This window comes from Aquarana catesbeiana, linkage group LG05, assembly GCF_042186555.1.
Source record: "Aquarana catesbeiana isolate 2022-GZ linkage group LG05, ASM4218655v1, whole genome shotgun sequence".
Taxonomy (NCBI): domain Eukaryota; kingdom Metazoa; phylum Chordata; class Amphibia; order Anura; family Ranidae; genus Aquarana; species Aquarana catesbeiana.
Window position 1 is genome coordinate 87,282,008 of NC_133328.1, and position 25,905 is coordinate 87,307,912.

At 42.3% G+C, this 25,905-nt stretch overlaps 1 protein-coding gene and 1 pseudogene across 1 annotated transcript in view; one reads left to right on the top strand and one right to left on the bottom strand.

Moving 5' to 3' along the window:
* The window catches only part of LMBR1 (limb development membrane protein 1), a 251,126-nt gene that overhangs the window by 139,044 nt on the left and 86,177 nt on the right, over positions 1 to 25,905 (top strand). The window contains exons 8-9 of the mRNA XM_073629939.1: positions 12,210 to 12,274; positions 19,562 to 19,634. Of these exons, the coding sequence (XP_073486040.1) occupies positions 12,210 to 12,274; positions 19,562 to 19,634 (138 nt within the window). The remainder of the gene's footprint in view (positions 1 to 12,209; positions 12,275 to 19,561; positions 19,635 to 25,905) is intronic.
* Positions 2,451 to 2,535, bottom strand: LOC141146416 (U2 spliceosomal RNA; annotated as a pseudogene).

Sequence of the window (25,905 nt, forward strand, 5' to 3'; positions counted from 1 at the left end):
TATTGTAGAACTTAATTCTCCCCTATCTTACCAAGCCTCTTTGGGTACAAAGAGACCTGCAACATTTTTAAAGATATTCCCTGTTCAATAACAAATAGAATAGGCAGCCTAGGACAACTGGAATAATGCAGAAAAGAGTTTCAGGCCTCATTTACACTTGCTTTTCTGTTTGAAGCGCAATCCACATTCAGATCACTCTACAAACCGCATCAGATGGGCAGTGAGGAGGCGTTGTATTGCCTCTTCGCTGCCTGTTTAACAGGACAACCAGGTTGCAACCGTATGCGGGTTGCAGGGCAGTTGCAGCACAGTCCCATTCACTTGAATGGGTTGCAGGCGCTACTGCCCAATGAGTGTTACAGGATTTAAAGGAGTTGTAAAGTCTCAAGGGTTTTCACCTTAATGCATGCATTAAGGTGAAAAACCTTTTGTTGTGCAGCTGCCTCCCAGAGCCCCCCTTTTACTCACCTGAACCCGATCTTTCCAGCGACGAGAACGAGCCCAGAAGCTCCAGCCGCTATCTCGAGTCCTCATTGGATCGATTGATGGCAGCAGGAGCCATTGGCTCCCACTGCTGCCAATCAAATCCAGTGATATGGGACCTGGAGCCGAGTGCCGCTGTCTGTGTCAATGTGGTTCTCCGTGGGGGCACTCGATGCGGAGGAGGAGCCAAGAGTGCACAGAGGAGGTAAGTATAACATGTTTGTTATTTAAAAAAACAAAAAAACTTACCTTTGCTGTGGCTGCAAAGCATTGCAGCTGTGCCATGTGTACAGCCCCAGACACTTCCTCTGCAGCAACAGGTAGAATGGTTGAGGGGTGATAAAAACATGACTAAACAGCAGGGTTTTACCACTCTCAACCGCAAGTGTAAACATACCCTCACTCTTCCAAAAATCTTTGCTCAACTCTATTCAGTGGAAAAAGAGTTCACTTTAAAGTGGTCTGTTCATGGACAAACTCAGTTTTAAGCAAACATCCCACTGTAGCAAGTCTACATGTTCCTTAATTTAAAGATTTTGCAGAGAGGAAGTCTGAGACGCTTTCTCGCTTTCTTTACTCCTGCAGGCCCAGCCATACCACCAGCTCTTGCTGCATTTTCAGTATGTCAGACTGCAGCACACTGGTCTAGGACATTGATCCACTAACATGATTTTGTTTTTTAGAAGTGTGCTTTAATTAGAACAATTACAGCAGTTACCTGGAACATGCAACAAATTTCCAGAATGGCTCAAGTCTCCTTTCACATGTGCAGAATCTTGAGGCACGAAGCCTGGATAGCTAAAACTTCCTGTAAATAGAAAAAAAAACACCATTAATGTGGCAACTTCCACAAAAAATATTTGAACTTTATTATACAATAGCTTTTTTTTTTAAAGCCTATGGCGTGCAAAACACACCCTAAAAACTTCACCCGGTGCATAAAAAATGTGCACACACATAAAGAGTGCTCACAAAAAAGTGCCACGGGTACACAGACGTGCCAATTCCCTGATCCCCCGGGGCGTTAGGCTCCAGACGGGGACAAAGGTACTTACAATGGTCTGTCTGGCCGAAACCAGACAGACCCCGTTCTCTGGAGGGCCTGCCGAAACAGGACCCACCCAAGTACTAGGTGGGGCTCCCCCGAAGGGAGACCCCATGAGAGAGGGCGAACTAAGCCAAAAGGCCATGTCCACCCCCTCCCAAGACTTTCAGGGCTGGCCCGAGGACCCGCATCCTTACTCATCGTGCAAAACGTGAAAAAACAAGACGTGACAAAACAAACATAGGTTTCAAATAAATAAAAAAGTGGGGGAAGGGATAGTGGAGAGGAGAGTGAAGAAGTGGCCATTGTGTAAAACAATGACCAGGCCCTCTGGCCAGGAATAAAAAATTCCTCTGGTCCTAGCCAAAAGGCCCGGCCCAAGAGGCAGGTGCAAAAAAAGCGTGTTATGGTGCAGTGGCCATGGTGCCTCAAATCATAGTGTCTGCCACACACAGTGATTTTATGGCACCCCTGGACTGCCACTCCAGGGGCACTACTCCATAGGCTTTCAAGTTCAACCCCGACCCACAGCCCAGACCACAGCAGCCCCCACCACAGGCAGAAAGGCATGGAGATCCAGAAGCTTGGTGAGAGCCCTTTACCATCAGGCTCCACCGTCGCTCCCATCACTCCTACCTAATTACATTCAGGAAATACTAGCCACTCCCCCCCCCCTCAAAGGGGTAGTAAGCGTTCTCTCCCGAATAACTGTCCGTAGCTAGAGCTACCACAATCCAGGCCAGAAGGCCAGGGACCCAACCCTCCGGCCAGACCCATGTGCAGCACCCATCCTCACCAGGAGGTCCTTTCTAGACTGGTTGGGTAGGCCCACTGAAGCCCCCATGGGCAACAGGTGATGACTTTCCCTCAACCGTCTGTCCAGGTCCAATTACACCATCGGATTTGCATGCGCCCTTCCCACTATTGGTCGGGCCAACATCGCCTCCTCTGGAAACTGATAAGAACAGATACTACACTTGATCTTAGCCAAAAGGCCGAGAAGCGATTTTATTATACAATAGCTGCAATAAAAGCAACTGATTTAAGTTAAATACATTTGCTGTGTATCCGTTTTTACATAATCTATGTAGAACCATACACATATTTATTTGACTTATTGTGAGTCCATTGGGTAGACAATTGAATAACTATCACCCAGGTCCACTAGGTGGGAAAAAAAAAAAAAAATTTCAATGCATTTTTGTGAATTATAATTCACTTCACCAGGAGCAGATGATCTTGATAATATATCAAAATACAATTAATTATATAATGTAGTCATATAGTCAAAGCAATACATACTGTTTATATACAGTAATTAGAGCCATGAATTTCATATTCATGTCAGTGACCTGTACAAATCAGCCAGGAGAAAAACACCAAAAACCTCCAAAAGAGGAACGCCAAGGAAGTTCTCACACGGTAACTGGAGCAAAAAAAAAAATAAAATAAGGAAGAGGCAGGTCAGGTAATAGACATTTCCAACTATGATCCAGTGGGTAAAATCAAAGAGTTTTTCACCCAAAATGCTTTGCTTTTTGCCTTGGCCATAACCAAGGACCCACTAGCGCTAGCTTTGGATTACATGATAATTCCCTGGTCTCAGTTTAGGGTAATCTATAGTATCTCACAAAAGTGAGTACTCACACAAAATAACTCAACACATAGCCATTAATTGCCAGCTGTCTAAACTGCTGGCAACAAAAGTGAGTACACCCAAAGTGTCAATATTTTGTGTGGCCACCATTATTTTCAACACTGCTTTAACCCTCTTGGGCAGTGGAGTTCACCAGAGCTTCACAGGTTGCCACTGAAGTCTTCTTCCACTCCTTCATGATGACATCACGGAGCTAGTGGATGTTAGAGACCTTGAGCTCCTCCACCTTCCATTTGAGGATGCCCCACAGATGATTTAAAGGGTTTAGGTCTGGAGACATGCTTGGCCAGTCCATCACGTTTACCCTCAGCTTCTTTAGCAAGGCAGTGGTCGTCTTGGAGGTGTGTTTGGGGATGTTATCACGTTATCAAGTCTCTGAGAGGAGGGGATCACGCTCTGCTTCAGTATGTCACAGTACATGTTGGCATTCATGGTTCCCTCGATGAACTGTAGCTCCCCAGTGCCGACAGCACTCATACAGCCCCAGACCATGACACTCTCACCACCATGCTTGACTGTAGGCAAGACACACTTGTCTTTGTACTCTTCACCTGGTTGCTGCCACACACGCTTGACACCATCTGAACCAAATAAGTTTATCTTGGTCTCACAGACCACAGAACATGGTTCCAGTAATCCATGTCCTCAGTCTGTTTGTCATCAGCAAACTGTTTGTGGGCTTTCTTGTGCATCATCTTTAGAAGAGGCTTCCTTCTGGGACAACAGCCATGCAGACCAAATTGATGCAGTGTGCGGCGTATGGTCTAAGCACTGACAGGCTGACCCCCCACCCCTTCAACCTCTGCAGCAATGCTGGCAGCACTCATACGTCTATTTCCCAAAGACAACCTCTGGATATGATTCTGAGCACGTGCACTCAACTCCTTTGGTCGACCATGGCGAGGCCTGTTCTGAGTGGAACCTGTCCCATTAAACTGCTGTATGGTATTGGCCACCATGCTGCAGCTCAGTTTCAGGGTCTTGGCAATCTTCTTATAGCCTAGGCCATCTTTATGTAGAGCAACAATTCTTTTTTTCAGATCCTCAGAGAGTTCTTTGCCATGAGGTGCCATGTTGAACTTCAGTGACCAGTATGACAGAGTGAGAGCGATGACACCAAATTTAACACACAGGCTCCCCATTTACACCTGAGACCTTGTAACACTAACGAGTCGCATGACACCAGGAAGGGAAAATGGCTAATTTTCCCAATTTAAACATTTTGGGGTACATAGTACATAGGGGTGTGCTCACTTTTGTTGTCAGCGGTTTAGACATTAATGGCTGTGTGTTGAGTTATTTTGAGGGGACAGCAAATTTAAACTGTTATACAAGCTGTACACTCACTACTTTACATTGTAGCAAAGTGTCATTTCTTCAGTGTTGTCACATGAAAAGTTATAATAAAATATTTACAAAAATGTGAGGGGTATACTCACTTTTGTGAGATACTGTATGTCTACCCCCAATGCGAGTTCTATCTCATCTGCTGAGCAAGATAGAGCAAGAGAAGAAGATGGTGATTCTCATTGCACCAAACTGGCCCAGAGGAACTGGTACACAGATGTGCTCTGACACGTATATGCCAGACCCCTGGCCTCTTCCCAACAGGCCAGACTTGCTATCTCTGGGTCCTTTACTTCATCCTACTTCTCTATCTCTGGCTTTTATGCTATTGCTGTTGCAGCCCAGGTCTTAAGAAACATAGGGGTCTCTGAGTCTATTATTTATCATTTATTCTTTGCTAGAAGCAAGAAAAACCACTTTCAGGAAGATCGAATATTGTACCTGTAAATTCTTCTTTGCCTGGTGTGAGCAGCTGCCTTCCTACAATCAGGTTTCATTCAGCCTTGTCCATTGTTTTTCAAAAACCTCTGGCTTTTCTCTCCCTTGTCAAAACCTTTATTCAAGGTGTATCTCGCATGAAGCCCCCCTTGCAGCACCCTTTTACTTAGTTGAGGTCTCAACACTCTCAGAGAAAAATCGCTTCCTGTGCTTTTACCCACCCATTCCACCAGATCAGTTGGAGATTCTTGGGCGTTCAGGCACCAGGCCTCTGTAGCCCAGCTGTGTAAGGCCACCACTTGGTCCTTTTCAAAGTTTTACCAGGTGGATGTCCAATCTACTGTAGATGCAGCTTTCAGCTGTGAAATTCCTGCAGTGGCACTCTGAAGTTGGGCCTTTTTAAATCTTGTGTTTTTTTTTTTTTTTAATACAAACGTTTTTTATTGAATAGAAAGAGAAGACACGTACAGTTTATGTCGAGATGCAATCCAGGTGTTAACATATTCAGTGTAAAAAGGTATAGTTTACAGCTTATAACTATTAGTGCAAGAACAACTGCACTGGATAAATTTGACATATGGTGTGTCCTATCCGCTTTTCCATTAAAACCAAAATACAGAAGGGAAAGGTAACAGAGAAATAATAAAAATAAACAAAACCAGAACAAAGATAAACATTCCCAGCTCTGCGTGTCTATAGAGTTAAATTGTGTTAGCTGGATTAGATAAGGAAAGTTGCCAAAGTCACCGTTGCCCTAAGTTCAATTTGCTCCGCCTCTTGAGCTACAATATCATTACAGGTGGTGAAGCGCAAAGCCCTTAACCACTTACCGACCGGCTCCTGTACATATACGTCGGCACTTTGAAAACGGATATCTCGGTAACGGCAGCAGCTACTGCCACAACCAAGGTATCCATCTTTACAGGAGCCGGTTCTGTGTACGATAATGGTGGTCTCTGCGGCGGGTTCGCCGCGAGATCACCGGCGGCGGGAGAGGTGCCTTCCCCCCTCCCGCCGCTCTCCCGCGCCCTCCACCGCTTACCGGAGCCGTCACTGCTGAGGTAAGGAGACGAGTGAGGCTAAGATGGCCGCCACCCGTCTCCATACCATAGGAGGGCGGAAGTGACGTCATGACGTCAGCTCCGCCCATATGTCTTAAAGGCATATTTTTTTTTTAAGTCATTTTTGCAAACGACTTTTTTTTTTTTTTTTGCATTTTAGTCCAAATATGAGATCTGAGGACTTTTTGACCCCAGATCTCATATTTAAGAGGACCTGTCATGCTTTTTTCTATTACAAGGGATGTTTACATTCCTTGTAATAGGAATAAAAGTGATCCAATTTTTTTTTTTTAAACAAACAGTGCAAAAATAAATATAATAAAGTAAAATTAATAAGAAAATTAAAAAAAAAAAATTTTTAAAGCTCCCTGTTCCGACAAGCTCACACACAGAAGCGAACGCATACCTGAGTAGCACCCGCGTATGAAAACGGTGGTCAAACCACACATGTGAGGTATCGCCGTGACCGGTAGAGCGAGAGCAATAATTCTAGCCCTAGACCTCCTCTGTAGCGCAAAACATGCAACTTGTAGAATTTTTTAAACGTCGCCTATGGAGATTTTTAAGGGTAAAAGTTTGACGCCATTCCACGAGCGGGCGCAATTTTGAAGCGTGACATGTTGGGTATGAATTTACTTGGCGTAACATTATATTTCACAATATAAAAAAAAAAATTGGGCTAACTTTACTGTTGTCTTATTTTTTTATTCAAAAAAGTGAATTTTTTCCAAAAAAAGTGCGCTTATAAGACTGCTGCGCAAATACGGTGCAAAAAAAAGTATTTCAATGACTGCCATTTTATTCCCTGGGGTGTTAGAAAAAAAACAATATATAATGTTTGGGGGTTCTAAGTAATTTTCTAGCAAAAAAAAAAACCTGTTTTAACCACTTCAATACCAAGGACGTCATATGACGTCCTTGGCTTTGAGCAGGTATATCTGAATGATGCCTGTAGTTACAGATATCATTCAGATATTGCCGGTTTCAGCCGGCGAATCTCTACACCATAGAAACGATCATAGCGGCCGTTCCGCTGCTTGATCGTTCCTATGGGAGGCAAGAGGGGACGTCCCCCCCTCCCGCCACCCTCCGGTGCCTGCTCCGACTCACCGTTACGATCGGTGAGGCGGAGAGTGGATCCGCCGGCGCCGGATGTAGATCATAGAGATTTCCGGCTGACCAGATGGTCCCCGGAGTCTCTATGATCGTCAGAGGCCGGGCGCGATGTTATGACGTCACGCCCGGCCTCTCCATTCAAAAAAACGGCGCCGCTTCGGCTTGGAAGCGGCGATCGTTTATTTATTTATTTTTTTTATTTCAGGCTTCCCAGCCTAGTGGTGAGATATGGGGTCTTATTGACCCCATATCTCACTATTAAGAGCACCTGTCATGTTATATTGCTATTACAAGGGATGTTTACATTCCTTGTAATAGGAATAAAAGTGATCAATTTTTTTTTTTTTTTCAAAAAAGTGTCAAAATAAAAAAAAAATATATAATTAACAATAAAAAAAAAAAAAAAAAATTTTTTTAAAGCGCCGCTGTCCCCGTGTGCTCGCACGCAGAAGCGAACGCATACGTAAGTCCCGCCCACATATGAAAACGGTGTTCAAACCATACATGTGAGGTATCGCCGCGAACGTTGGAGCGAGAGCAATAATTTTGGCCCTAGACCTCCTCTGTAACTCAAAACATGTAACCAGTAAAAAAATTTCAAGCGTCGCCTATGGGGATTTTTAAATACCGAACATTGGCGCCATTCCACGAGTGTGTGCAATTTTGAAGCGTGACATGTTAGGTATCTATTTACTCGGCGTAACTTCATCTTTCACAAAATTCAAAAACATTGGGCTAACTTTACTGTTTTTTGTTTTTTTTTAAAACACAAAACAGTTTTTTTCCCAAAAAAAAACGCGTTCGAAAAATTCCTGCGCAAATACTGTGTGAGATAAAAAGTTGCAACAACCGCCATTGTATTCTCTAGGGTCTTTGCTAAAAAAACATATATAATGTTTGGGGGTTCTATGTAATTTTCTAGCAAAAAAATGATGATTTTTACATGTAGGAGCAAAGTGTCAGAATTGGCCCGGTATTGAAGCGGTTAAACATGTAAACACCTAAAATCCAAAACGAGGCTAGTCCTTAAGTGGTTAAAGAGAAGAGAGATGGAAAGTGGATATAATGGGCCCCAGGTTATTGCAAAACCCCATACGAGGACCAGTTAGACCATTTGTTGGTAAATATATGCATAGTGTCCTTAATCGTGGTGGATTAGTTCCAACTCTTGTTGTTATTGGGCCCGTGGGCACATTTCTGTTTGCCTAGTTGTTGCCCACACACCTCATTCATTGCTTGGTAAGCTCCCAAGGTCCATGGGCGCTTTGTCTGTGTCCTGTACTGTACGATTAGGAGGAATTTTGACTTTCTCCTTGTAGGGTAATAGGAGAGGCTCCCAGGGGCATGCCTTCGAAAAGCTTTGCCAGTGTCCAATCACCTGAAGGTACAAACCTATAATCCAGGATAAGTACTTTACCTTTTGTCCTTTACTGTTCCAATGGAATTTACAGATAAATTAAAATTTTTTTTTTTTTTTTAGGAAAAAGAAAAGTGGCCATTTCTTTTAGTAAAATTGCTGCTCCTGAGCTCCCTCATGTCACCCAAAGCTTAGGAAAAGGATCATTTTTTTCTCTGGCTACCACATGCAATGTGGATTTTTCACAGAACTGGAGATTACACTGTCTGTTCTTTTCAGTCAGACAGGATTTATCTGGTATTCTTGTAGAGAGATGAAAATGGTAAAGAACCATGTTGTTTGGTCCACAGGGAGCTCTGGAGCCGCTCAAACTGCCCCAGGTTAGTTATTTGCCTCTCCTGTGCATGCACAGAAAATTTCCATTATTCCCTATAAAGAGGCATCTATCACTGGGATGTGTAATAGGTGACCTCTCTGTAGGAATGAATGTGATTGAGAGCAAGCAGAGGACTGGTAGGGAGACTTTGTAAGTAATGCAAATTTAGGAAACCCTCATTCACACAGCATCTTTAAATACAAGTAAAAAAAAAAAAACTATTTCTTACCTTTCTAGTTGCTTCTTTAGAACGGGTTTATACATGGGACTCCATAGGCAGCTTGATTTGTTTATAATACCTTGCATCAGGTAACAGATTTGTTTAAAAGTGCATGACATACAATATACCACCCAAGCCTGGAGATCATTAACCCTTTGTTGGGACAGTGTGCACATCTAGTTTACAATCGATAATGAAGATCTGTCAGCACAGTACAGACAGGGTTAATTATGGTAAATATAACTTACTGTTAGCATGCATAAAGGAATAGTATAGAAAATATGCAATACAGTGAAAAATTCATCCGATACAAAGATTTTTGAGCATGAATTCATACAAATTTCATATATGGTGTTAATAACACAAGTCCCAAAAAATCCCAAAAGGAAATAAAATTAGAAACAGTCCTTTTTTAAATGAGTGGCGAAAGCAGTTGCAAACAGCCAGTACACAATAGACCACAGTCTATATAAATGTAGGAATGTCACCCGAATAGGTGTACTGGCGAGAGGATTTGTTTGGTTCAACCAAGTGCAATATTTTAGATCTCATTAAATGTTTTTAAACTGGATTACCCTATGATTGGTTTCTTAATTTCACTTTATATGATATGCAACCTGGCTGTGTTGGATCTCTGACTGAGGACGTTCATCAACGATCACAGGCAGGGGTGCCTGAAGCACCTCCTGTTAACAATACCATTGTTATTGATGACATCATCAATGATTCCATCACACTCACTAAGGCCCATATTGACCACCTTAATCAGGCTCAAAATCATCCAGTAAGCCCCCCCACTTTACAAGACATGGTGGAATAATCTCTTTGAGCGTTTTTTTTTTTTTTTTTTGTAGGATATCCTCACACTCCAATTTCGGGTAACATTCCTACATTTATATGGACTATGGTTTTCTATTGCGTAGGCAATTGTCTGTTTGTAGCTGCTTTCTCCAATGATTTAAAAGACTGTTTCATTTCCTTTTAGGATTTTTTTGGGTGTTTGTGTTATTAACACTTTCATAGTTGCCAACACTGCAAAAAAAATATGTGGGACACTTTTTTGGCTGTAGGCGGAGCTGTATAATAATTAGGAGGCGGGGAATGCATTTGAAGGCGTGACATAGCAATAAAAAACAAAACTGCGGCGCGCAAAGCGAGCCAAGGCGAAAAATGTGCGTGGTCTATGTGAAATAGTGGGCGTGGCTGAAATGGGTGTGGCTCAAAGGGGTTGTGGTTAGAGTCTGAGATGAATGAGGGATGGAGAGGTAAAGGGGGAGAGAGGAATGAAGGGACAGCAGCCCCAGATCCTACACAACAATGGAAATATGTGTATTCTAGAAAGTTTAACAATCAGCAGATAAAGATACTCCAAACACCTGGTGTTAGCGCTTCAATCATCCCGACACCATGATTGTTATGGTGTCAGGATGATTGAAGCGCATTATTTCTATTATTACATTGTAATATAAAATTAAATCATTCAACTCCCCATAATGCCGAATCAGTGGGATCCCTGAGCGTGTCACTAGCCACGTCGCCTGCCACCAGCAGAGTCCATCCTTGCATCAGGTGTCCCCAGCAGAGCCCGTCCTTGCATCAGGTGTCCCCAGCAGAGTCCGTCCTTGCATCAGGTGTCCCCAGCAGAGTCCGTCCTTGCATCAGGTGTCCCCAGCAGAGTCCGTCCTTGCATCAGGTGTCCCCAGCAGAGTCCGTCCTTGCATCAGGTGTCCCCAGCAGAGTCCGTCCTTGCATCAGGTGTCCCCAGCAGAGTCCGTCCTTGCATCAGGTGTCCCCAGCAGAGTCCGTCCTTGCATCAGGTGTCCCCAGCAGAGTCCGTCCTTGCATCAGGTGTCCCCAGCAGAGTCCGTCCTTGCATCAGGTGTCCCCAGCAGAGTCCGTCCTTGCATCAGGTGTCCCCAGCAGAGTCCGTCCTTGCATCAGGTGTCCCCAGCAGAGTCCGTCCTTGCATCAGGTGTCCCCAGCAGAGTCCGTCCTTGCATCAGGTGTCCCCAGCAGAGTCCGTCCTTGCATCAGGTGTCCCCAGCAGAGTCCGTCCTTGCATCAGGTGTCCCCAGCAGAGTCCGTCCTTGCATCAGGTGTCCCCAGCAGAGTCCGTCCTTGCATCAGGTGTCCCCAGCAGAGTCCGTCCTTGCATCAGGTGTCCCCAGCAGAGTCCGTCCTTGCATCAGGTGTCCCCAGCAGAGTCCGTCCTTGCATCAGGTGTCCCCAGCAGAGTCCGTCCTGGCCGATTCATTGGCTGCACAGATCGAGCCCCCTTCCTCTCTCCACTGAACACAAGGGGGAGCGATCTAGCGGTGGCGGCGGCTCCGGCGGCCATTTTGCTGAAGCCCGCTGTAAAAAAAGGTAAAATGCAAACATTCCCGATTTTTCCCTGAGCAAATCCCGATTCGGGACAGCCTCCGATCGGGACGTGGGTCCCAAAATCGGGATTGTCCCGGGAAAATCGGGACTGTTGGCAACTATGCACTTTATATGACATTTTTATGAATTAATGCTCAAACATATTTGTATCAGATTCATTATTCACTGTATTGCATAGCACTTTATCTTTGTATGCACCTTGGACTTTATCATATAATTTATAGCGCTACACATTTTTTCTATAATAATTTTATATACCTTGCCAGAGTATAGTGCTAGTAGCTAACTTTATATTGGGGCCCGAGCAAGAAAAGATCTTTTTTGTTGTATGCATAAAGGAATATTTACATTTTTTTTTTTGTTCATGTTGCAGAGTGAATGAAAAAAAAAAAAAAAATCTAACGGTGTATTTCCACTTTTGCAGTCAAATTTGAGAAACCCCCAATATGTTTGTTTTCCCATTCACACATCATATCTAAAAAAAAATAAATAAAAAGGAGCATATCTAAAACAAATTGTGTGTGTGTGTATGTGTGTATATACACACATATAGATATATGCCCCCCCCGCAATGTAATTAGTTACTTTGTAGTAATCATTTTGATTGTGATAATTTTATAAATGTACCTAAAAACCATGCATAACTATTATCTGATATACCATGCTACATCCTACTACAGTAAACTGTGCTGATCAGCTGAACCAATTGTGTTCTCTTTCTTTTTAGTGTGTACGCCTGTTGGACTTTCCACAATGTTTACAGTAATGGGTCAACTTTTGGTCAAGCCAACGGTAAGTTTTTATTTTTTGCAGTAAACCACCTGCCTACTGTCATATGTTTTAAAATGGCAGTAAATTAAAAGTGGTCTTTTGGAGCGCTGTTTTTAAACGGAACCTTGTTTCCCATTATGCATGCTCCCAGCATAATGCCTGTGATCATATGCTGTCATTAGAAAGTGCAGATCATAGACATACTGCACAGGGCCAATCAGAGTGACCCTGTGCCTTGTGATGGACAATCATAATGTTCACAGATTCAAACAATACTACTTCCTCTTACAGTGGATTAGGGTGAAGAAGGTGAATTTCATGAAGGAAGGGGTCTTAAAGTGGATGTAAACCCAAATTTTTTTTTTCATAATGTAGAGTATAAGATTTCCTATCATTTGAGCCCAGTCTTGCCACGCAGAGATAATCCATCTCTGAGCAATCCTCTTTTATTGTTCAGTGAGAAAAATCTTGACAAACAGAGAAAAACTTTGTCAAATCCTCCCCCTTGCTGTGAGTGACAGGTGATTTACATCTCGTGCACTAGCCTAAGACATGCATTATTTTTTAATTCCCTCCCCCACTCCTTTCTTCAGCAGCTCTGCAAGGATTGGCTGTTCCACACCTCAGCATGATTTGGCATGCTGAAGTCATGTGGTTATTTTCCTGTCTTTTCACTGGATGTTAGAGATCATAGCAGAAGTTCAGTGTAAGAAATACACAGGAGAAAATGCATATTGACAAGGAGTGTAAAGGTGGGCGGGGAGTCTACTAACATCACGACTCCACCCACCGAGCTCCAGACAACAGACCCACCCACAGAATCTGCAGTTTTCCGGGTCTCATAACAGACAGAGGGGAGACATTTGACAGGTAAAGATTCATGCAGGAGGCATGTATATGCTTATAGATAACCCCTATGGCAGTAGTTTAGAAAGGATGACATTGGGTTTACATCCACTTTAAGGGAGCCGGCAGCAACAGATTTAAGCTTGGAGGGGAAAGGGGGTTAATAAATGTTGTTTTGCTCATTTTTTTTTCTTTTTACCCTTTCACCCCTTCTCTTCAGTACATCCCGTCTTCATCCTGTCTCTGCAGTGCATGCACATAACTCCTTCACCCCCCTTGACCTGCACATCAATCCCCCCATCTCCATCCTACCATTGTATGTGACTTTTACATTTAGCTCTTCATATTTTTCTTCTTGTGTATGACCTGCACATTAATGATGTACTTTATCTAGTGCACCATTACAAGCTCCATGTTTATTCCCCTCAATACCATAATGTTTGTTTATTTTAGAAAAAAATTAAGGAAAAAATGTACTTTATAAAAGAAGTAATTTTGGGGATTGTTTGTACTGGTCTGACATTTTTACTTGATATGTTTTTGATTTATAAGAAAATAAGGGACCAAAATTTGTTTTTTTTTCTTATGTAGTAAAAAGCTAAAACACTCAGTGGTTATCAAAAGAAAGCTCTATCTGTCTCAAAAATGATATAAAATCCCTTTGGGTTCATGGTTGCATAACTGAATAATTGACAGTTGAAATATCACAGCGCTGAAAAGTGAAAAATGGCCTCATAATGAAGGGGTATTACAAGCTAGTAGAACTCAAGTGCATTTTTTTTTCTATGCAAAGTGCATGCTAAGTAATGTGTAAAAGTAATACAAAAAGTATATATTGCCTCTCACAGAGATCATGGTAGTCCTCTAACAGTTTTGTTTAGGCATCATACAGGGTTGGCATATACCGTATTTATCTGCGTATAACACGCACTTTTTTCCCCTTAAAATCAGGGGAAAATAGTGGGTGCGTACTTTGAATGACAATTGTGCGGTCGTTCATCACTGTACCCATATAAAATAGTTTTCACACAAATAGAGCTTTCTTCACCACTGTTTTTTTTATATATTGTTTGCTAAATATATGAAAAAAAATTTAGGACAAACTGTATACATTTCTTTGGTGAAAGTAACCCAAATCATTGTTTAGTATTTAGTCTGTAGGAAAGTTATAGCGTCCACAAACTGTGGTGTATATCTGAAAATTGATCAGTCCTGATGCACTGACTGCCTCTTATTTGTTGAGGCCTGAAAGCACCAGGACAGTACAGATATCCCCCAAATAACCCCTTTTTGGAAAGTAGACAGTCCAAGGTATTTAGTAAGAAGCATGGCAGTTTCTTTGAAGTTTTCATTTTTTGTCACAATTTTTTGAAAAATGAGGAAATAATAATAAAAAAAAAAACATTGCTTTTTTTTACATACTGTGGAAAGTAAAAGACAATTGGCATAATCACTATTACTACAAAATACCATAAACTATATGTGACATATAAACCTAATGTACATAAATCACAAGCAAATCAATGTGCTCACAAATCTGTGAATTCTTGGTTGCTGCCCGACACTGTTGGGTGTTCCCACTCCACCCCTCTAAGATATGATACAAATAATGATGCAGCACAACTAAAACAGTGTCTCTTAAATAAATCCCAAATGATGAAACAAGAAAAGTCCTTAAATATGTAGGTGTGGCCAACCACCATTGACTTCCAGATATCAAAGACTTCTCATCAATGGATCACCCACTTGTCACATGCATATAACACCCAGTGAACCGTACGTGCTGACCTCCTGGGATGGATCTTAAACACTAGTCAAGGTCAAACACACTTTTGCCCCTCTAGGGCTATACTGGCTCCTGGCTCCTAGTAGCAATTACAGGCACCAACACATAGACTGAAACTTCTGTTTGACCACCTCCTCTCTGGTCATGCAAAGGGAATAAAATCAGTAGTGCTCTCCATACGTTTTAAACAATTTAATAAAATCTAAAATGGGACACTCACAAACAAATGCACTCTCAGTGCCATGTTCTGTGCATAGTATAAAAGTAAATCACCTTTTCACCGCAGGGTCTCCACCCCACCCAGTGGTGGAATCAAATGTGCTGACAATCAAGGCTTCCTCAGTAACTACATGACCACATGGAAAGGAGGAGGTCGAATAGAAGTTTTAGTCCATATGTCTGTGCATGTTACTGGGAGCCAGGAGCCAATTGGAGTATAGCCCTAGAGGGGCAAAAGTGTGATTGACTTAGACTAGTGATTAAGGTCCAGCCCAGGAGGTGAGCACATATAGTTCACTGGGTGCTATGCATGTGACACGTGGGTGATCCATTGAAGAGAAGTCTGGTATATCTGGAATTCACTGGTGGTTGGTCACACATACATTTTTAGGGACTTTTTTTTGTTTAATTTGGGACTCATTTATTTAAGAGACACTGTTTTAGTTGCGCTGCATCATTATTTGTATAATTTTTTTTACATTCTGTCACCAGTGCAGTACAGCATCATCATATAACTGGTGTGGCAGTGGTCAAGGACACTGACTGGTGACAGTATTTAAAAAAAAAAAAAAAAGATGTTTTTTTTTTTCGTATTTATTTTTACCACACTGTGACCAGAGCAATACAGTGTTATCAGAACAACACAGTACTACTATGGAGAAATTATAAAGATTTTTTTTTTTTTTTACCCATTGTGATTGCTTATACCAGTGAATTTCACTGGTATAAGCAACAATTTTTACTGAATGACACTGACTGTGTGTATTGTTGTGATTCGCTGTGATTGGCCACAGCTAATCACATGGCCCTACCTGTACCATGTGATCACTGTGACCCATAACAGCTAGCAACACAATTGCACACAATGAATAGCATGAAATTAAGCCATCAATTGTTTACATTTTGTCATGTGATCTGCTGTGATTGGCCCCCCAAAAATGTGTAGTGTAAAAAAAGACAGACAGTTTTTTCACAAGTCCTTAACCACTTGCGGTAAAAGCAGTAGCAAATCAACATTTTCAGGGTCGCATGCGATGGGTTTAATGCGATGCGCATGGGAAAACACCTAAATACCGCATGCGATCTGGTTCTGTGAATGGAGCCCAGCATTTTTGTTTGTATACGATTGGATAATAGAAATCAGCAGAGCTTCCCCTCATTTCAAAGCTACCCCTCAGATTTAGAGCAAATGCACTTGAAGGTGCACTTGCAGTGCACAGTATATTTATTTGCCTTTTTAGGAAATCAACCTCCCCGTGTGAATTATACAATTTCAAAATCATTACATGCATTTATATACCTTTAGAAATGTCCTATAAATACATGCATGCCATTGGCGGTGTGAAGGAGGAAAACACTAGTTGTTTTGGTAGGCGAGAATTTTCATAAGCTGCTGCATTCATATATTTCTCATTATGCAACCTTTTTTAGGTGGAACATGATTGTCGTGTTGTAGTTGTGATTGTAATTGGATGCTTTCTGTAATTCTTTTCTCGTTAATTACTGACACACAGGCTAAAACACTGAGAGTGACAGCCTCAATTGACAAATGGAAGATTTTTTTCTTCCTCAGCTGCCCTTAAAATTTTTTTGCTTGTCCTATTTCAGCACTCTAAGTCAAGTAGGAGCGCACTGTTTTTAGCCATTCACTCCTCACTCTGAGGCTCTTCTTGTTCTATTGGATAGACTCAGAATTCCTCCGACATTCCTTGTGTGCTCTCCGTATTCCCCATTCTGTTCTCTATGCCTCTGTCCCAAGTCCTTAGTCCCATGAACCTGTGACCTTTGTCTGCAACTTTCTTTTTATTATTCCTCACTCCCACTTCTTACTTGACAGGGCAAAGAAATTTCCTTTAATTTTTTTTTTTCCCTCCAAATCTCCAGGCAGAATTTTTGACCTGCTGCTGTTTGTGACTGAGGAGAAAACCCCTTTTCCACATTCAGTATTAAGTGTTTTCTTTTTTGTTTTAAGATAAATTGAATTGCTTGGATTCATGCTACATTTTCAGCATTTTTAAGGACTGTTTGCTAAACAAGCCTTTATTTCAACTCTAGTATTTAAGAAATAATAGTTTTTTTTGTGCTTAAGGGCCAATTCACAGTAGTGCGGTGACAGGCGTTTTTATGCACTGGAAAATGCCAATCACCACGAGGACACACAGAAAACAATCGTTTTCTATGTGTCCTATTCACACTTAAACCCAGCCCAGAGCTGCGCTGCAGTGATGTGCACTAAAATGCAGACATGCATTTTATTGCAGCCCATCGGACAGGATCCGAACTACTGATGACATAAGTGTGCCCTTCCCTATGGTGTTAGTCCCACTCCTCTTTTTGGAAGACAAAGAGTACTTGGGTGTAGTTAAAACACCGGAGAATGGAGGCCCTTTAATAGGGCTCACCAAGCCCCTATGCAACAATCCTGCTAAGCAACTTTAGCCGCCTGCCAAGCAACACCTGGTGACTCACATGACCCAGGTAAGGAAAAATTAACCAATTAGCCTCCATCGATAGAAAGGATGCGTACTTACACGTACCTGTCTTTCAGCCTCATCAGAGGCTCCTACGTTTTGCAGTAGAGGAACGTCGCTTTCAGTTTGTGGCTCTACCCTTTGGGCTTGCTACAGCTCCCCAGGTGTTCACAAAGGTCCTAGCACCAGTACTGGGTCTTTTAAGGGCCCAAGGGATCCTGGTGCTCAGGTATTTGGACGACCTCCCGCTCAGTACGGGCTCTAGAACAGAGCATAACATACTCAGTGAGGTATTTGAAAAGCTTAGGCTGGATCATAAATACCAAAAAGTCATCCTTGAGACCAGCTCAAAGTCTAAGGTATTTAGGTCTGATTCTAAACATGGTCCAAGCAAGAGTATTCTTGCCACCTGTAAGGATCTGTGCCCTGAAGGATCAGGTGCAACAGATAAGGGGCACCAGACAGCCCTCCATTCAGCTCTGTATTAGTCTTCTAGGGAGGATGGTATCCTCCTTCGAGGCAGCGCCCTTTGCCCAGTTCCATTCAAGGCCTTTACAACAAGACATCTTGTCGGCTTGGAACAGAGGAAGAAAAGTCCTGGATTATCCAATGTGTTTATCTCCTCAGGCATGCTTAAGCCTAAACTGGTGGTTCCAAGATCAGAACCTGTGAAATGGAAAATCCTTTCTCCCGGCAACTTGGAGAGTACTGCCTACAGATGCTAGTCTCTCAGGCTGGGGAGCGAACCTAGCCAGGCTCACAGCTCAGGGGAAATGGTCAGGGACAGAGCAGACCCTGCCCATCAACGTCCTAGAATTATGGGCAGTACATCTGGCCCTGTGGTCCTGGACGGTGAAGCTTCAGGACTGCCCCATCAGGGTTCAGTCCAACAATGCCACGGCAGTGGCCTATATAAACCACCAAGGTGGTACTAGGAGTCATTCAGCTCTGAAGGAGGTGAACTACATAGTAGCCTGGGCAGAGGGACATGATGTAAAAATCCTATTTTTTTCCAGATAAGTGTGCTTCTAAGACCGCTGCGCAAATACGGTGTGACAGAGTATTGCAACATTTTATTCTCTAGGGTGTTAGAAAAAAATGTATAATGTTTGGGGGTTCTAAGTAATTTTCTAGCAAAAAAAAATGTTTTTAACTTGTAAAGAACAAATCTCAGAAAGAGGCTCGGTCCTTAAGTTGTTAAAGCCTGGCAGAGCACACTGTACCTTTCTTATAGAAAAACAAGCGCTGTAAGTACCTATTTAGAGCTGTCTTCAGGCCGGGCCCACATGACTCGCGGCCGCTGTACAGCTCCGATAGATGGATACTGCAGGAGGGGCTATGATCTCCCTCTGACAGCCAGGGAGATCACATGGCCGCTCAGTCTCTCCTGCAGTAGCCATGGAAACTGGCTGAGTGACCGGCCTGAAGACAGCTCTAAAACTGTATTTACAGCACTCGTTTTTCTAAAAGAAAGGTACAGTGTGCTCTGCCAGGATATGAAAGAGTTGCTGGCAGTGAGGAAAAAAGATTTTTAATTCTACTACTAGGGGGCAGAGACATACAGGAAGGAGGGGTGGAGGGGGGAGAGAGGAGAGCAGAGGGGACAGCAGCGTCTGACAAAGGGCCGCAATTAGGCTGCATTCACACCTGAGCATTTCAAAGTCGCGCGTTTTTACCACGATTTTGCAGTGGTTTTGCCACGATTTTGTTCAGGTCACCAATGTAAAAGACAGAAAAACGCCTGTAATCTGCCCCAAAGAAGCACATGTTCTTTTTTGAGCTTAGGGCATTTTCCAGGCATTTTGCTTCAGGTGACAAAACGCTCAGATGTGAACAGGTGCAGGTGAATGGGATTTTGCTTGTTGGGCGTTTTTCAGGCGTTTTTTCGGGCGTTTCATGAGCTGAAAAGGCTCAGGTGTGAATGCAGCCTTAAGGGTATTGGGTTGTATTGTGATATCATTGTTTGTTTTTATTTTTGTCTTTAAGATCCTTGAGGATCTCGATGAGCAGATGTATATCATAAGTTTACAAGAAGAGGCTCTACAACGAAAGTTGAATGGTATTTAATTTTTAATTCTTCAGAACAATCTATTTATTTTTATCCTTTTGTAGTCATTTAAATGCATCTCCCCCTTTCTCCTTACTTTTTACTTAGATGTTGGCAGACAGAGCATTACAATACTAAAATTTGCAAATACTTTTCCTCATCTATCTTAATTTTTTATACCTTCACAGGCTGCTGGAATTACCCATTATTATTATTATTATTATTATTATTATTATTATTATTATTATTAATGATCAGTTTTTGCTTGTAGATGTGTTGGTGGTGTTCACCTGTCTATTGTTACATGACAGTGAAAAATTTGCTCAGGTATAATGTGTTCACAGTGAACAATTGAACAACTTAAGGTGTATCTAAACCCAGGAACAAAAATGTAGCTTATTTTAGCTTACAGGTTCTTAGATGTTTTCACCTGGTAATCCGGCTAATAGCACAATTCCTGCACTGAGTGGCTATGCTTACTGCACTGTATCTGTGGAGGTAGCCATGGTTGTATTCCAGGCTGGACATCAAACAGGTCTTCCTCTCCATCACCCTATACATGAGGGCGGGGAATTTGTGGTTTACAGAAGAAAAATAACTTTGTTTGTGCTTTCAAGTCAGCTCACAGTCATAAAGGTGCTGCATTTCTGGCAAGATCAACAGGTATTCTTTTATCATCACCCACTGAGGGACACATGAATTTAGGAATTCGTAAACAACCAGCTTGTACTTCTGCCTACATAAAGTTGGGACACTAGCAAACAAAAATGTTGAAGCTAGCCTCTGTATTACCCTGCCTTTAGCAGTCATTTTCGCTGGTATTCTAGGGAAAAAGAAGTCTTGACTATAGTTTTTTTCTAGCACTGAGATAATCTTTGGTGCCATCTCATTGGTCATGGCAATTTTTATAGTTGGTTTGACCCTTTTTTGACCGCGGTAATGGCGTCATCACAGCTCAGGCCAGTCACACAGCCGGAGTCCACAAACCCGGAAAGAAGACGAGCCTTGAAAGATGGAGCCTTGTTTCAAGGAAGGTGTGCGATAGAAATATAGAGAAGAGGGTAAAGATGGAAGCACCTTCAGCGGTGACAGCGCTCCACTGTAGGGCTTTGTTCTAAGTCCAGTTTCATATAATGTGCTAGTATGCGATACATACTAGCACATTATGACATTGTCAGTTTAAAAAAAAAAAAAGCCAGTGGTTTACTACCGCTTTTAAGCATTCCTATGTTTCTCAATGATAAAGGAAATAAGATTTTTGTAGCTACCATAAAATCCTTTACTTGAAGCTCACTGAGGGATGCAGATCTGACCCATCTGTGTTGTGGTGCTGTTCATACTGTTTTTCACAAAACTGAAGCATGACGGTTGGAGGCGGGGTTATAGAGGAACTTGCTTCAATCCATGGCCCAGCCTCCTGCAGGCAGCAGTATAATCTCACTAAATGTCTTACAATCCTGTGTCCCCCAATGGACAGTAAATGCAAAAATCTTCTTTTTCTGTATTTGTTAAAAAATGTTCATAGACTGAACCATGATCACTAATGCAGCCACTACATCTAAGAAACTGGTGGGGTGGATTTACTAAAACTGGAGAGTGCAAAATCTGGTGCATGGTACCCAATCAGCTTCTATGTTCAGCTTGTTCAGTTAAGCTTTGACATAACCTGGAAGTTGATTGGTTCTATGCAGAGCTGCACCAGATTTTGCTACGCAACTTTGATACGACCTTAAGCAATGCCTGTGTAATGTTGAGGTCTATGGACCTCAATTTGCATCAAAGTCGAACCAAAGTAGTGCAGGGACTACTTTGAAGTCGCACAGATATGAACGGTTCCAAGTTGTAGCACAAGTTGCACAAGTGTTAAAGGGGCCTTAATCAACCCCCTTGAATGTTTGTTCCTGGGTTTATGTGCTTTTTAAAGCATAGTAAAGCAAGATAGATAATATTTATAAAAGTGATAATCTCTTTGTACACCCTTCCAAAGTCAAGTTTGTCATAAATGTGCAATTGTAATAAATGTAATGCCTCAAGAAAAAGCATAGAAAGAATAGGCAAGGTACTTCATGTACATTGAAGTTTTTATGTTTAAGGGGACTTTACCTTTGAAATGTATTATTCATGAATTCATTTGGGCCTATTCACATCTTCATGTTTTGGTAGCGGATGATAAAACACTTTCAACTGCAGTTCACAGTAGCATGCAGCGGAAGTGCATTGCAGTGCCATTTATTTAGAAATTTACCTTTTACACATTTAGACAGTATCGCTTGAATAGTGGTTGGTATAACTTTTATTTGCACTTATGCATTATTGTAACACCGGTGGTGCTATTTATTTTGACTGACATTCCAAGGCACTACAGTAGTGGGCAAAGTAACCTGCACTACAGCGCATAACAATGCACTTGCTGTTCGCTGCGTTTTAAAAAAAAATGGGTCTGATACGACTTAAAATGAATGGGCTACCTTAACCCTTTGCCATTGAAATGGGTTTTTGCTATTGGTGGGCTTAAACAATTCTTAACACCTGGAGGTGGGCTTGCCAATTATGTGATCATTGTGATGGACTGTCAAAGTGCTTAAACAATCGGTCTCCCAATCGTAAACAATGACTGTCTACGATGGCTTGGTCACTGTGGGTGCAGTGATAGCTGCTCAGCACAGAATTATGGTTCTCCATGGACGCATATGTGCAGCAGCTGGGCATTAAGGCCCACCAGTCCTGCCGCCATTTATATGTGTTCAGCCATCGAGAACAGGTTAATGCAACACATATTACCGCCACAAGGGCCCGGATAAATGTATATGGGCTCTAAAAGTTTAATAAATAACAAAAATAAAAAGTTTGGCAATGTCTTTCTTCCATACATGTCTCATTTTCTCCAAGACTACAAATGCACTTCAGCATTTTTAATTTATTATGATTATTATTATTATTATACAGGATTTATATAGCGCCAACAGTTTGCACTGCGGTTAACAAAATGAAGGTAGACATTACAGTTACATTACAATTTGGTACAGGAGGAATCAGAGGGCCCTGCTCATTAGAGCTTACAATCTAGGAGGGAGGGTTAATTGATACAAAAGATAATAGCTGTGGGGGATGAGCTGATGGAGAAAGTAAAAGTGTATTGGATAGACGCAGGATAGGCTTCTTTAAAGAGAAGGGTATTCAGGGATCGTCTAAAGATGGATAGATTAGGGTACAGTCGGACAGAATGGGGTAGGGAGTTCCAGAGGATGGGAGAAGCTCTGATGAAATCCTGGAGGCAAGCAGGCAAGCATGGGAGGAGGTGACAAGGGAGCTAGAGAGCAGGAGGTCTTGGGAGGACCAAAGAGAGCGGCTTGGTTGGTATTTTGAGACTAGGTTAGAGATGTAGATGGGGGCAGAGTTATGGATGGCTTTGTAAATTATTGTTAGTACTTTGAATTTTATTCATTGGGTGAGTGGAAGCCAGTGGAGGGATTGGCAGAGAGGGGTGGAGGACACTGAATGGTTGGTAAGGTGGATGAGTCTTGCAGTGGCATTCATTATGGACTGGAGGGGGTATGGTCTATGTAAAGTTAATCCAATGAAGAGGAAGTTTCAGTAGTCGAGGCGAGAGATAACCAGGGAGTGAATTAGAAGCTTGGTGGTGTCATTAGTTAAAAAGGGGCGTATTCCAGAAATGTTGCAGAAGCTAAGGCAGCATAATTTCGACAGGGATTGGATGTGGGCCTGAAAGGACAGTTCAGAGTCTATGGTTACCCCTAGCACCCTGGCATGTTGGGACGGACTGATGCTGCCATTGATCTTGACAGAGAAGTCAGGGGAAGGGGCATGTTGGGGAGGAAATATTAAGAGCTCGGTTTTGGATAGATTCAATTTGAGGAAATGTGTGACATCCAGGCTCATAACTCTGTTAGTAAATCAGTGATGCGTGAAGAGACTGATGGGGTGAGCTGAGAGGCAGAGTGATAGATTTGGGTGTCATTGGCATATAAATGGTAGTGGAAGCCATGGGAGGCTATCAGCTGACCCAGGAAGGACGTGTAGATCGAGAATAGTAGAGGTCCAAGGACCGAACCTAGGGGGACCCCGATGGTAAAAGGAGTTGGAGAGGAGGAAGTGGAGTTGTAAGTGACACTGAAGGTGTGGTGAGATAGGGAAGATTCGAACGGAGAGTGCAGCCATGGAGACCCAGCAAATTTAGTTTTTTGAGGAGGAGGGGGTGGTCAACTGTATCAAAGGTCCAAGAGTAAGAGTGCGGAATAATGACCATTGGTTTTGGCTGTTAGTAAGTCGTTTGTGAGTTTTAGGAGGGCAGTTTCTGTGGAGTGCTGTGGGTGAAATCCAGACTGAAGGGGATGAAGGTGGTTTAGAATAGTTCCTTCAAATACAGTACTTTTTTTGACTCTTTGGCCTCATGCACATTCAGCATTAATAATGCTGCTTTTAGGGCCATCTGGCTTTTTTTTCCCTGCCTCTGAACGCCCCTCCATGTTAGCCTACAGTTGGGTCCATATATATTTGGACACTGGAAAATTGGGCACAATTTTTTAGTTTTTTTCCAGGTATTTACATAAAACCTATTCAAAACAAAACAAATCCATCAGAGAGATAGCAGCAACATTAAGAGTGGCTACATCAACAGTTTGATACATTCTGAGAAAAAAAGAACGCACTGGTGAGCCCAGCAACATAAAAAGGGCTGGATGTCCACAGAAGACAACAGTGGTGGATGATCGCAGGTTCCACTCTATGGTAAAGAAAAACCCATTCACAACATCCAGAAAAGTGAAGGACACTCTCCAGGAGGTGAGCGTTTCATTGTCAAAGTCTACAATCAAGAGATTACCAGGGATCTCAAACTGGTGGCCCTCCAGCTGCGAAACTACAAGTCCCATGAGGCATTGCAAGGCTGACAGTTACAAGCATGACTCCCACAGGCAGAGGAATGATGGGACTTGTAGTTTTACAACAGCTGGAGGGCCGCCAGTTTGAGACCCCTGGATTAAACTAAGATTAATCTGTGTAAGAATAATGGGAAGAAAAAAGTGTGGAGAAGGCTTGGAACAGCTCATGATCCAAAGCGCACAATATCATCTGTAAAACATGGTGGAGGCAGTGTTATGGCATGGGCATGCTTGGCTTCCAGTGGCAATGGCCAAGTCAATCACCTGATCTCAACCCAATTGAGCATGCATTTTGCTTGCTGAAGGCAAAACTAAAGGCAGAAAGACCCACAAACAAAGAACAAATGAAGACAGCTGCAGTTAGAGCCTGGCAAAGCATTAGAAAGGAGGAAACAGTCTTTGGTAATGTCCATGGGTTCCAGACTTCAGGCAGTCGTTGCCAGTCAAGGACAAAATCTTAAAAAAATGAACATTTTATTTATGATTATATTTGTCCAATTACATTTGAGCCCCTGAAAATGGGGGGACTGTGTATAAAAATGGTTGCAGTTCCTAAAATTTGTACTTGATATTTATGTTCAACCCCTTGAATTAAAGCTGAAAGTCTGCACTGCATTTTTTCGTTTTATTTTTATTCTGGTGGCATACAGTGCCAAAAGTATGAAAATTGTGCCTGTGTCCAAATATATATGGATCTAGCTGTATGTGTCCATTCACACTTAGGTGTTTAGAAGCAGCAAAAAAAAATACACAGCCAGCACATCCAGGAACAGCAGCAATTGGCAGTAAAAAATGCTTGACGTGTGTTAACGCATCTAAATGTGTGTTAACGCTGGGTACCACAAGTGCTTGAATGTTAATTAATTTCAATGGCCAGAATAAATTTATTGTTCTGGCCAATGAAATGAATTTGTGCGTCAAGCGTTTTTTTCTGCCAAAACATTGCTACCAGGAGGAAAGGCAAGCTGGGCAAGCGCCCAGTGCGCATGAGTCCTTTAGGCCTTACTACACCAGCTCTACTTGTTTTCTGTGTGTTTGAACAATTGTGACATTTTAATGAAGACAAAACCAGTGACCTGGAACACATGTTCACCATCTTGTAATCTCTCTTGTTGTCCGGTATGTTGCTAGTGTTTCTGGCCTCTGTTTGACATATTTCACATAGTTTGTTCCTATTCTGTGCAGTTGAAAGTTCAGAGTATGAGAAGTGACAGCTGATGATTGACACACAATAGGCTTCCATTCATCTGGGGTCACTTATACATAAAAGTCTTGTTTATTTATATACCATATTTGTGTGGTTATTTTTCCCAGCTCATGAAGGTTTTTTCTTTTTTCTTTTTTTTTTTTTTTTTGGAGAAAACAAGTTTTAAAAATGTACT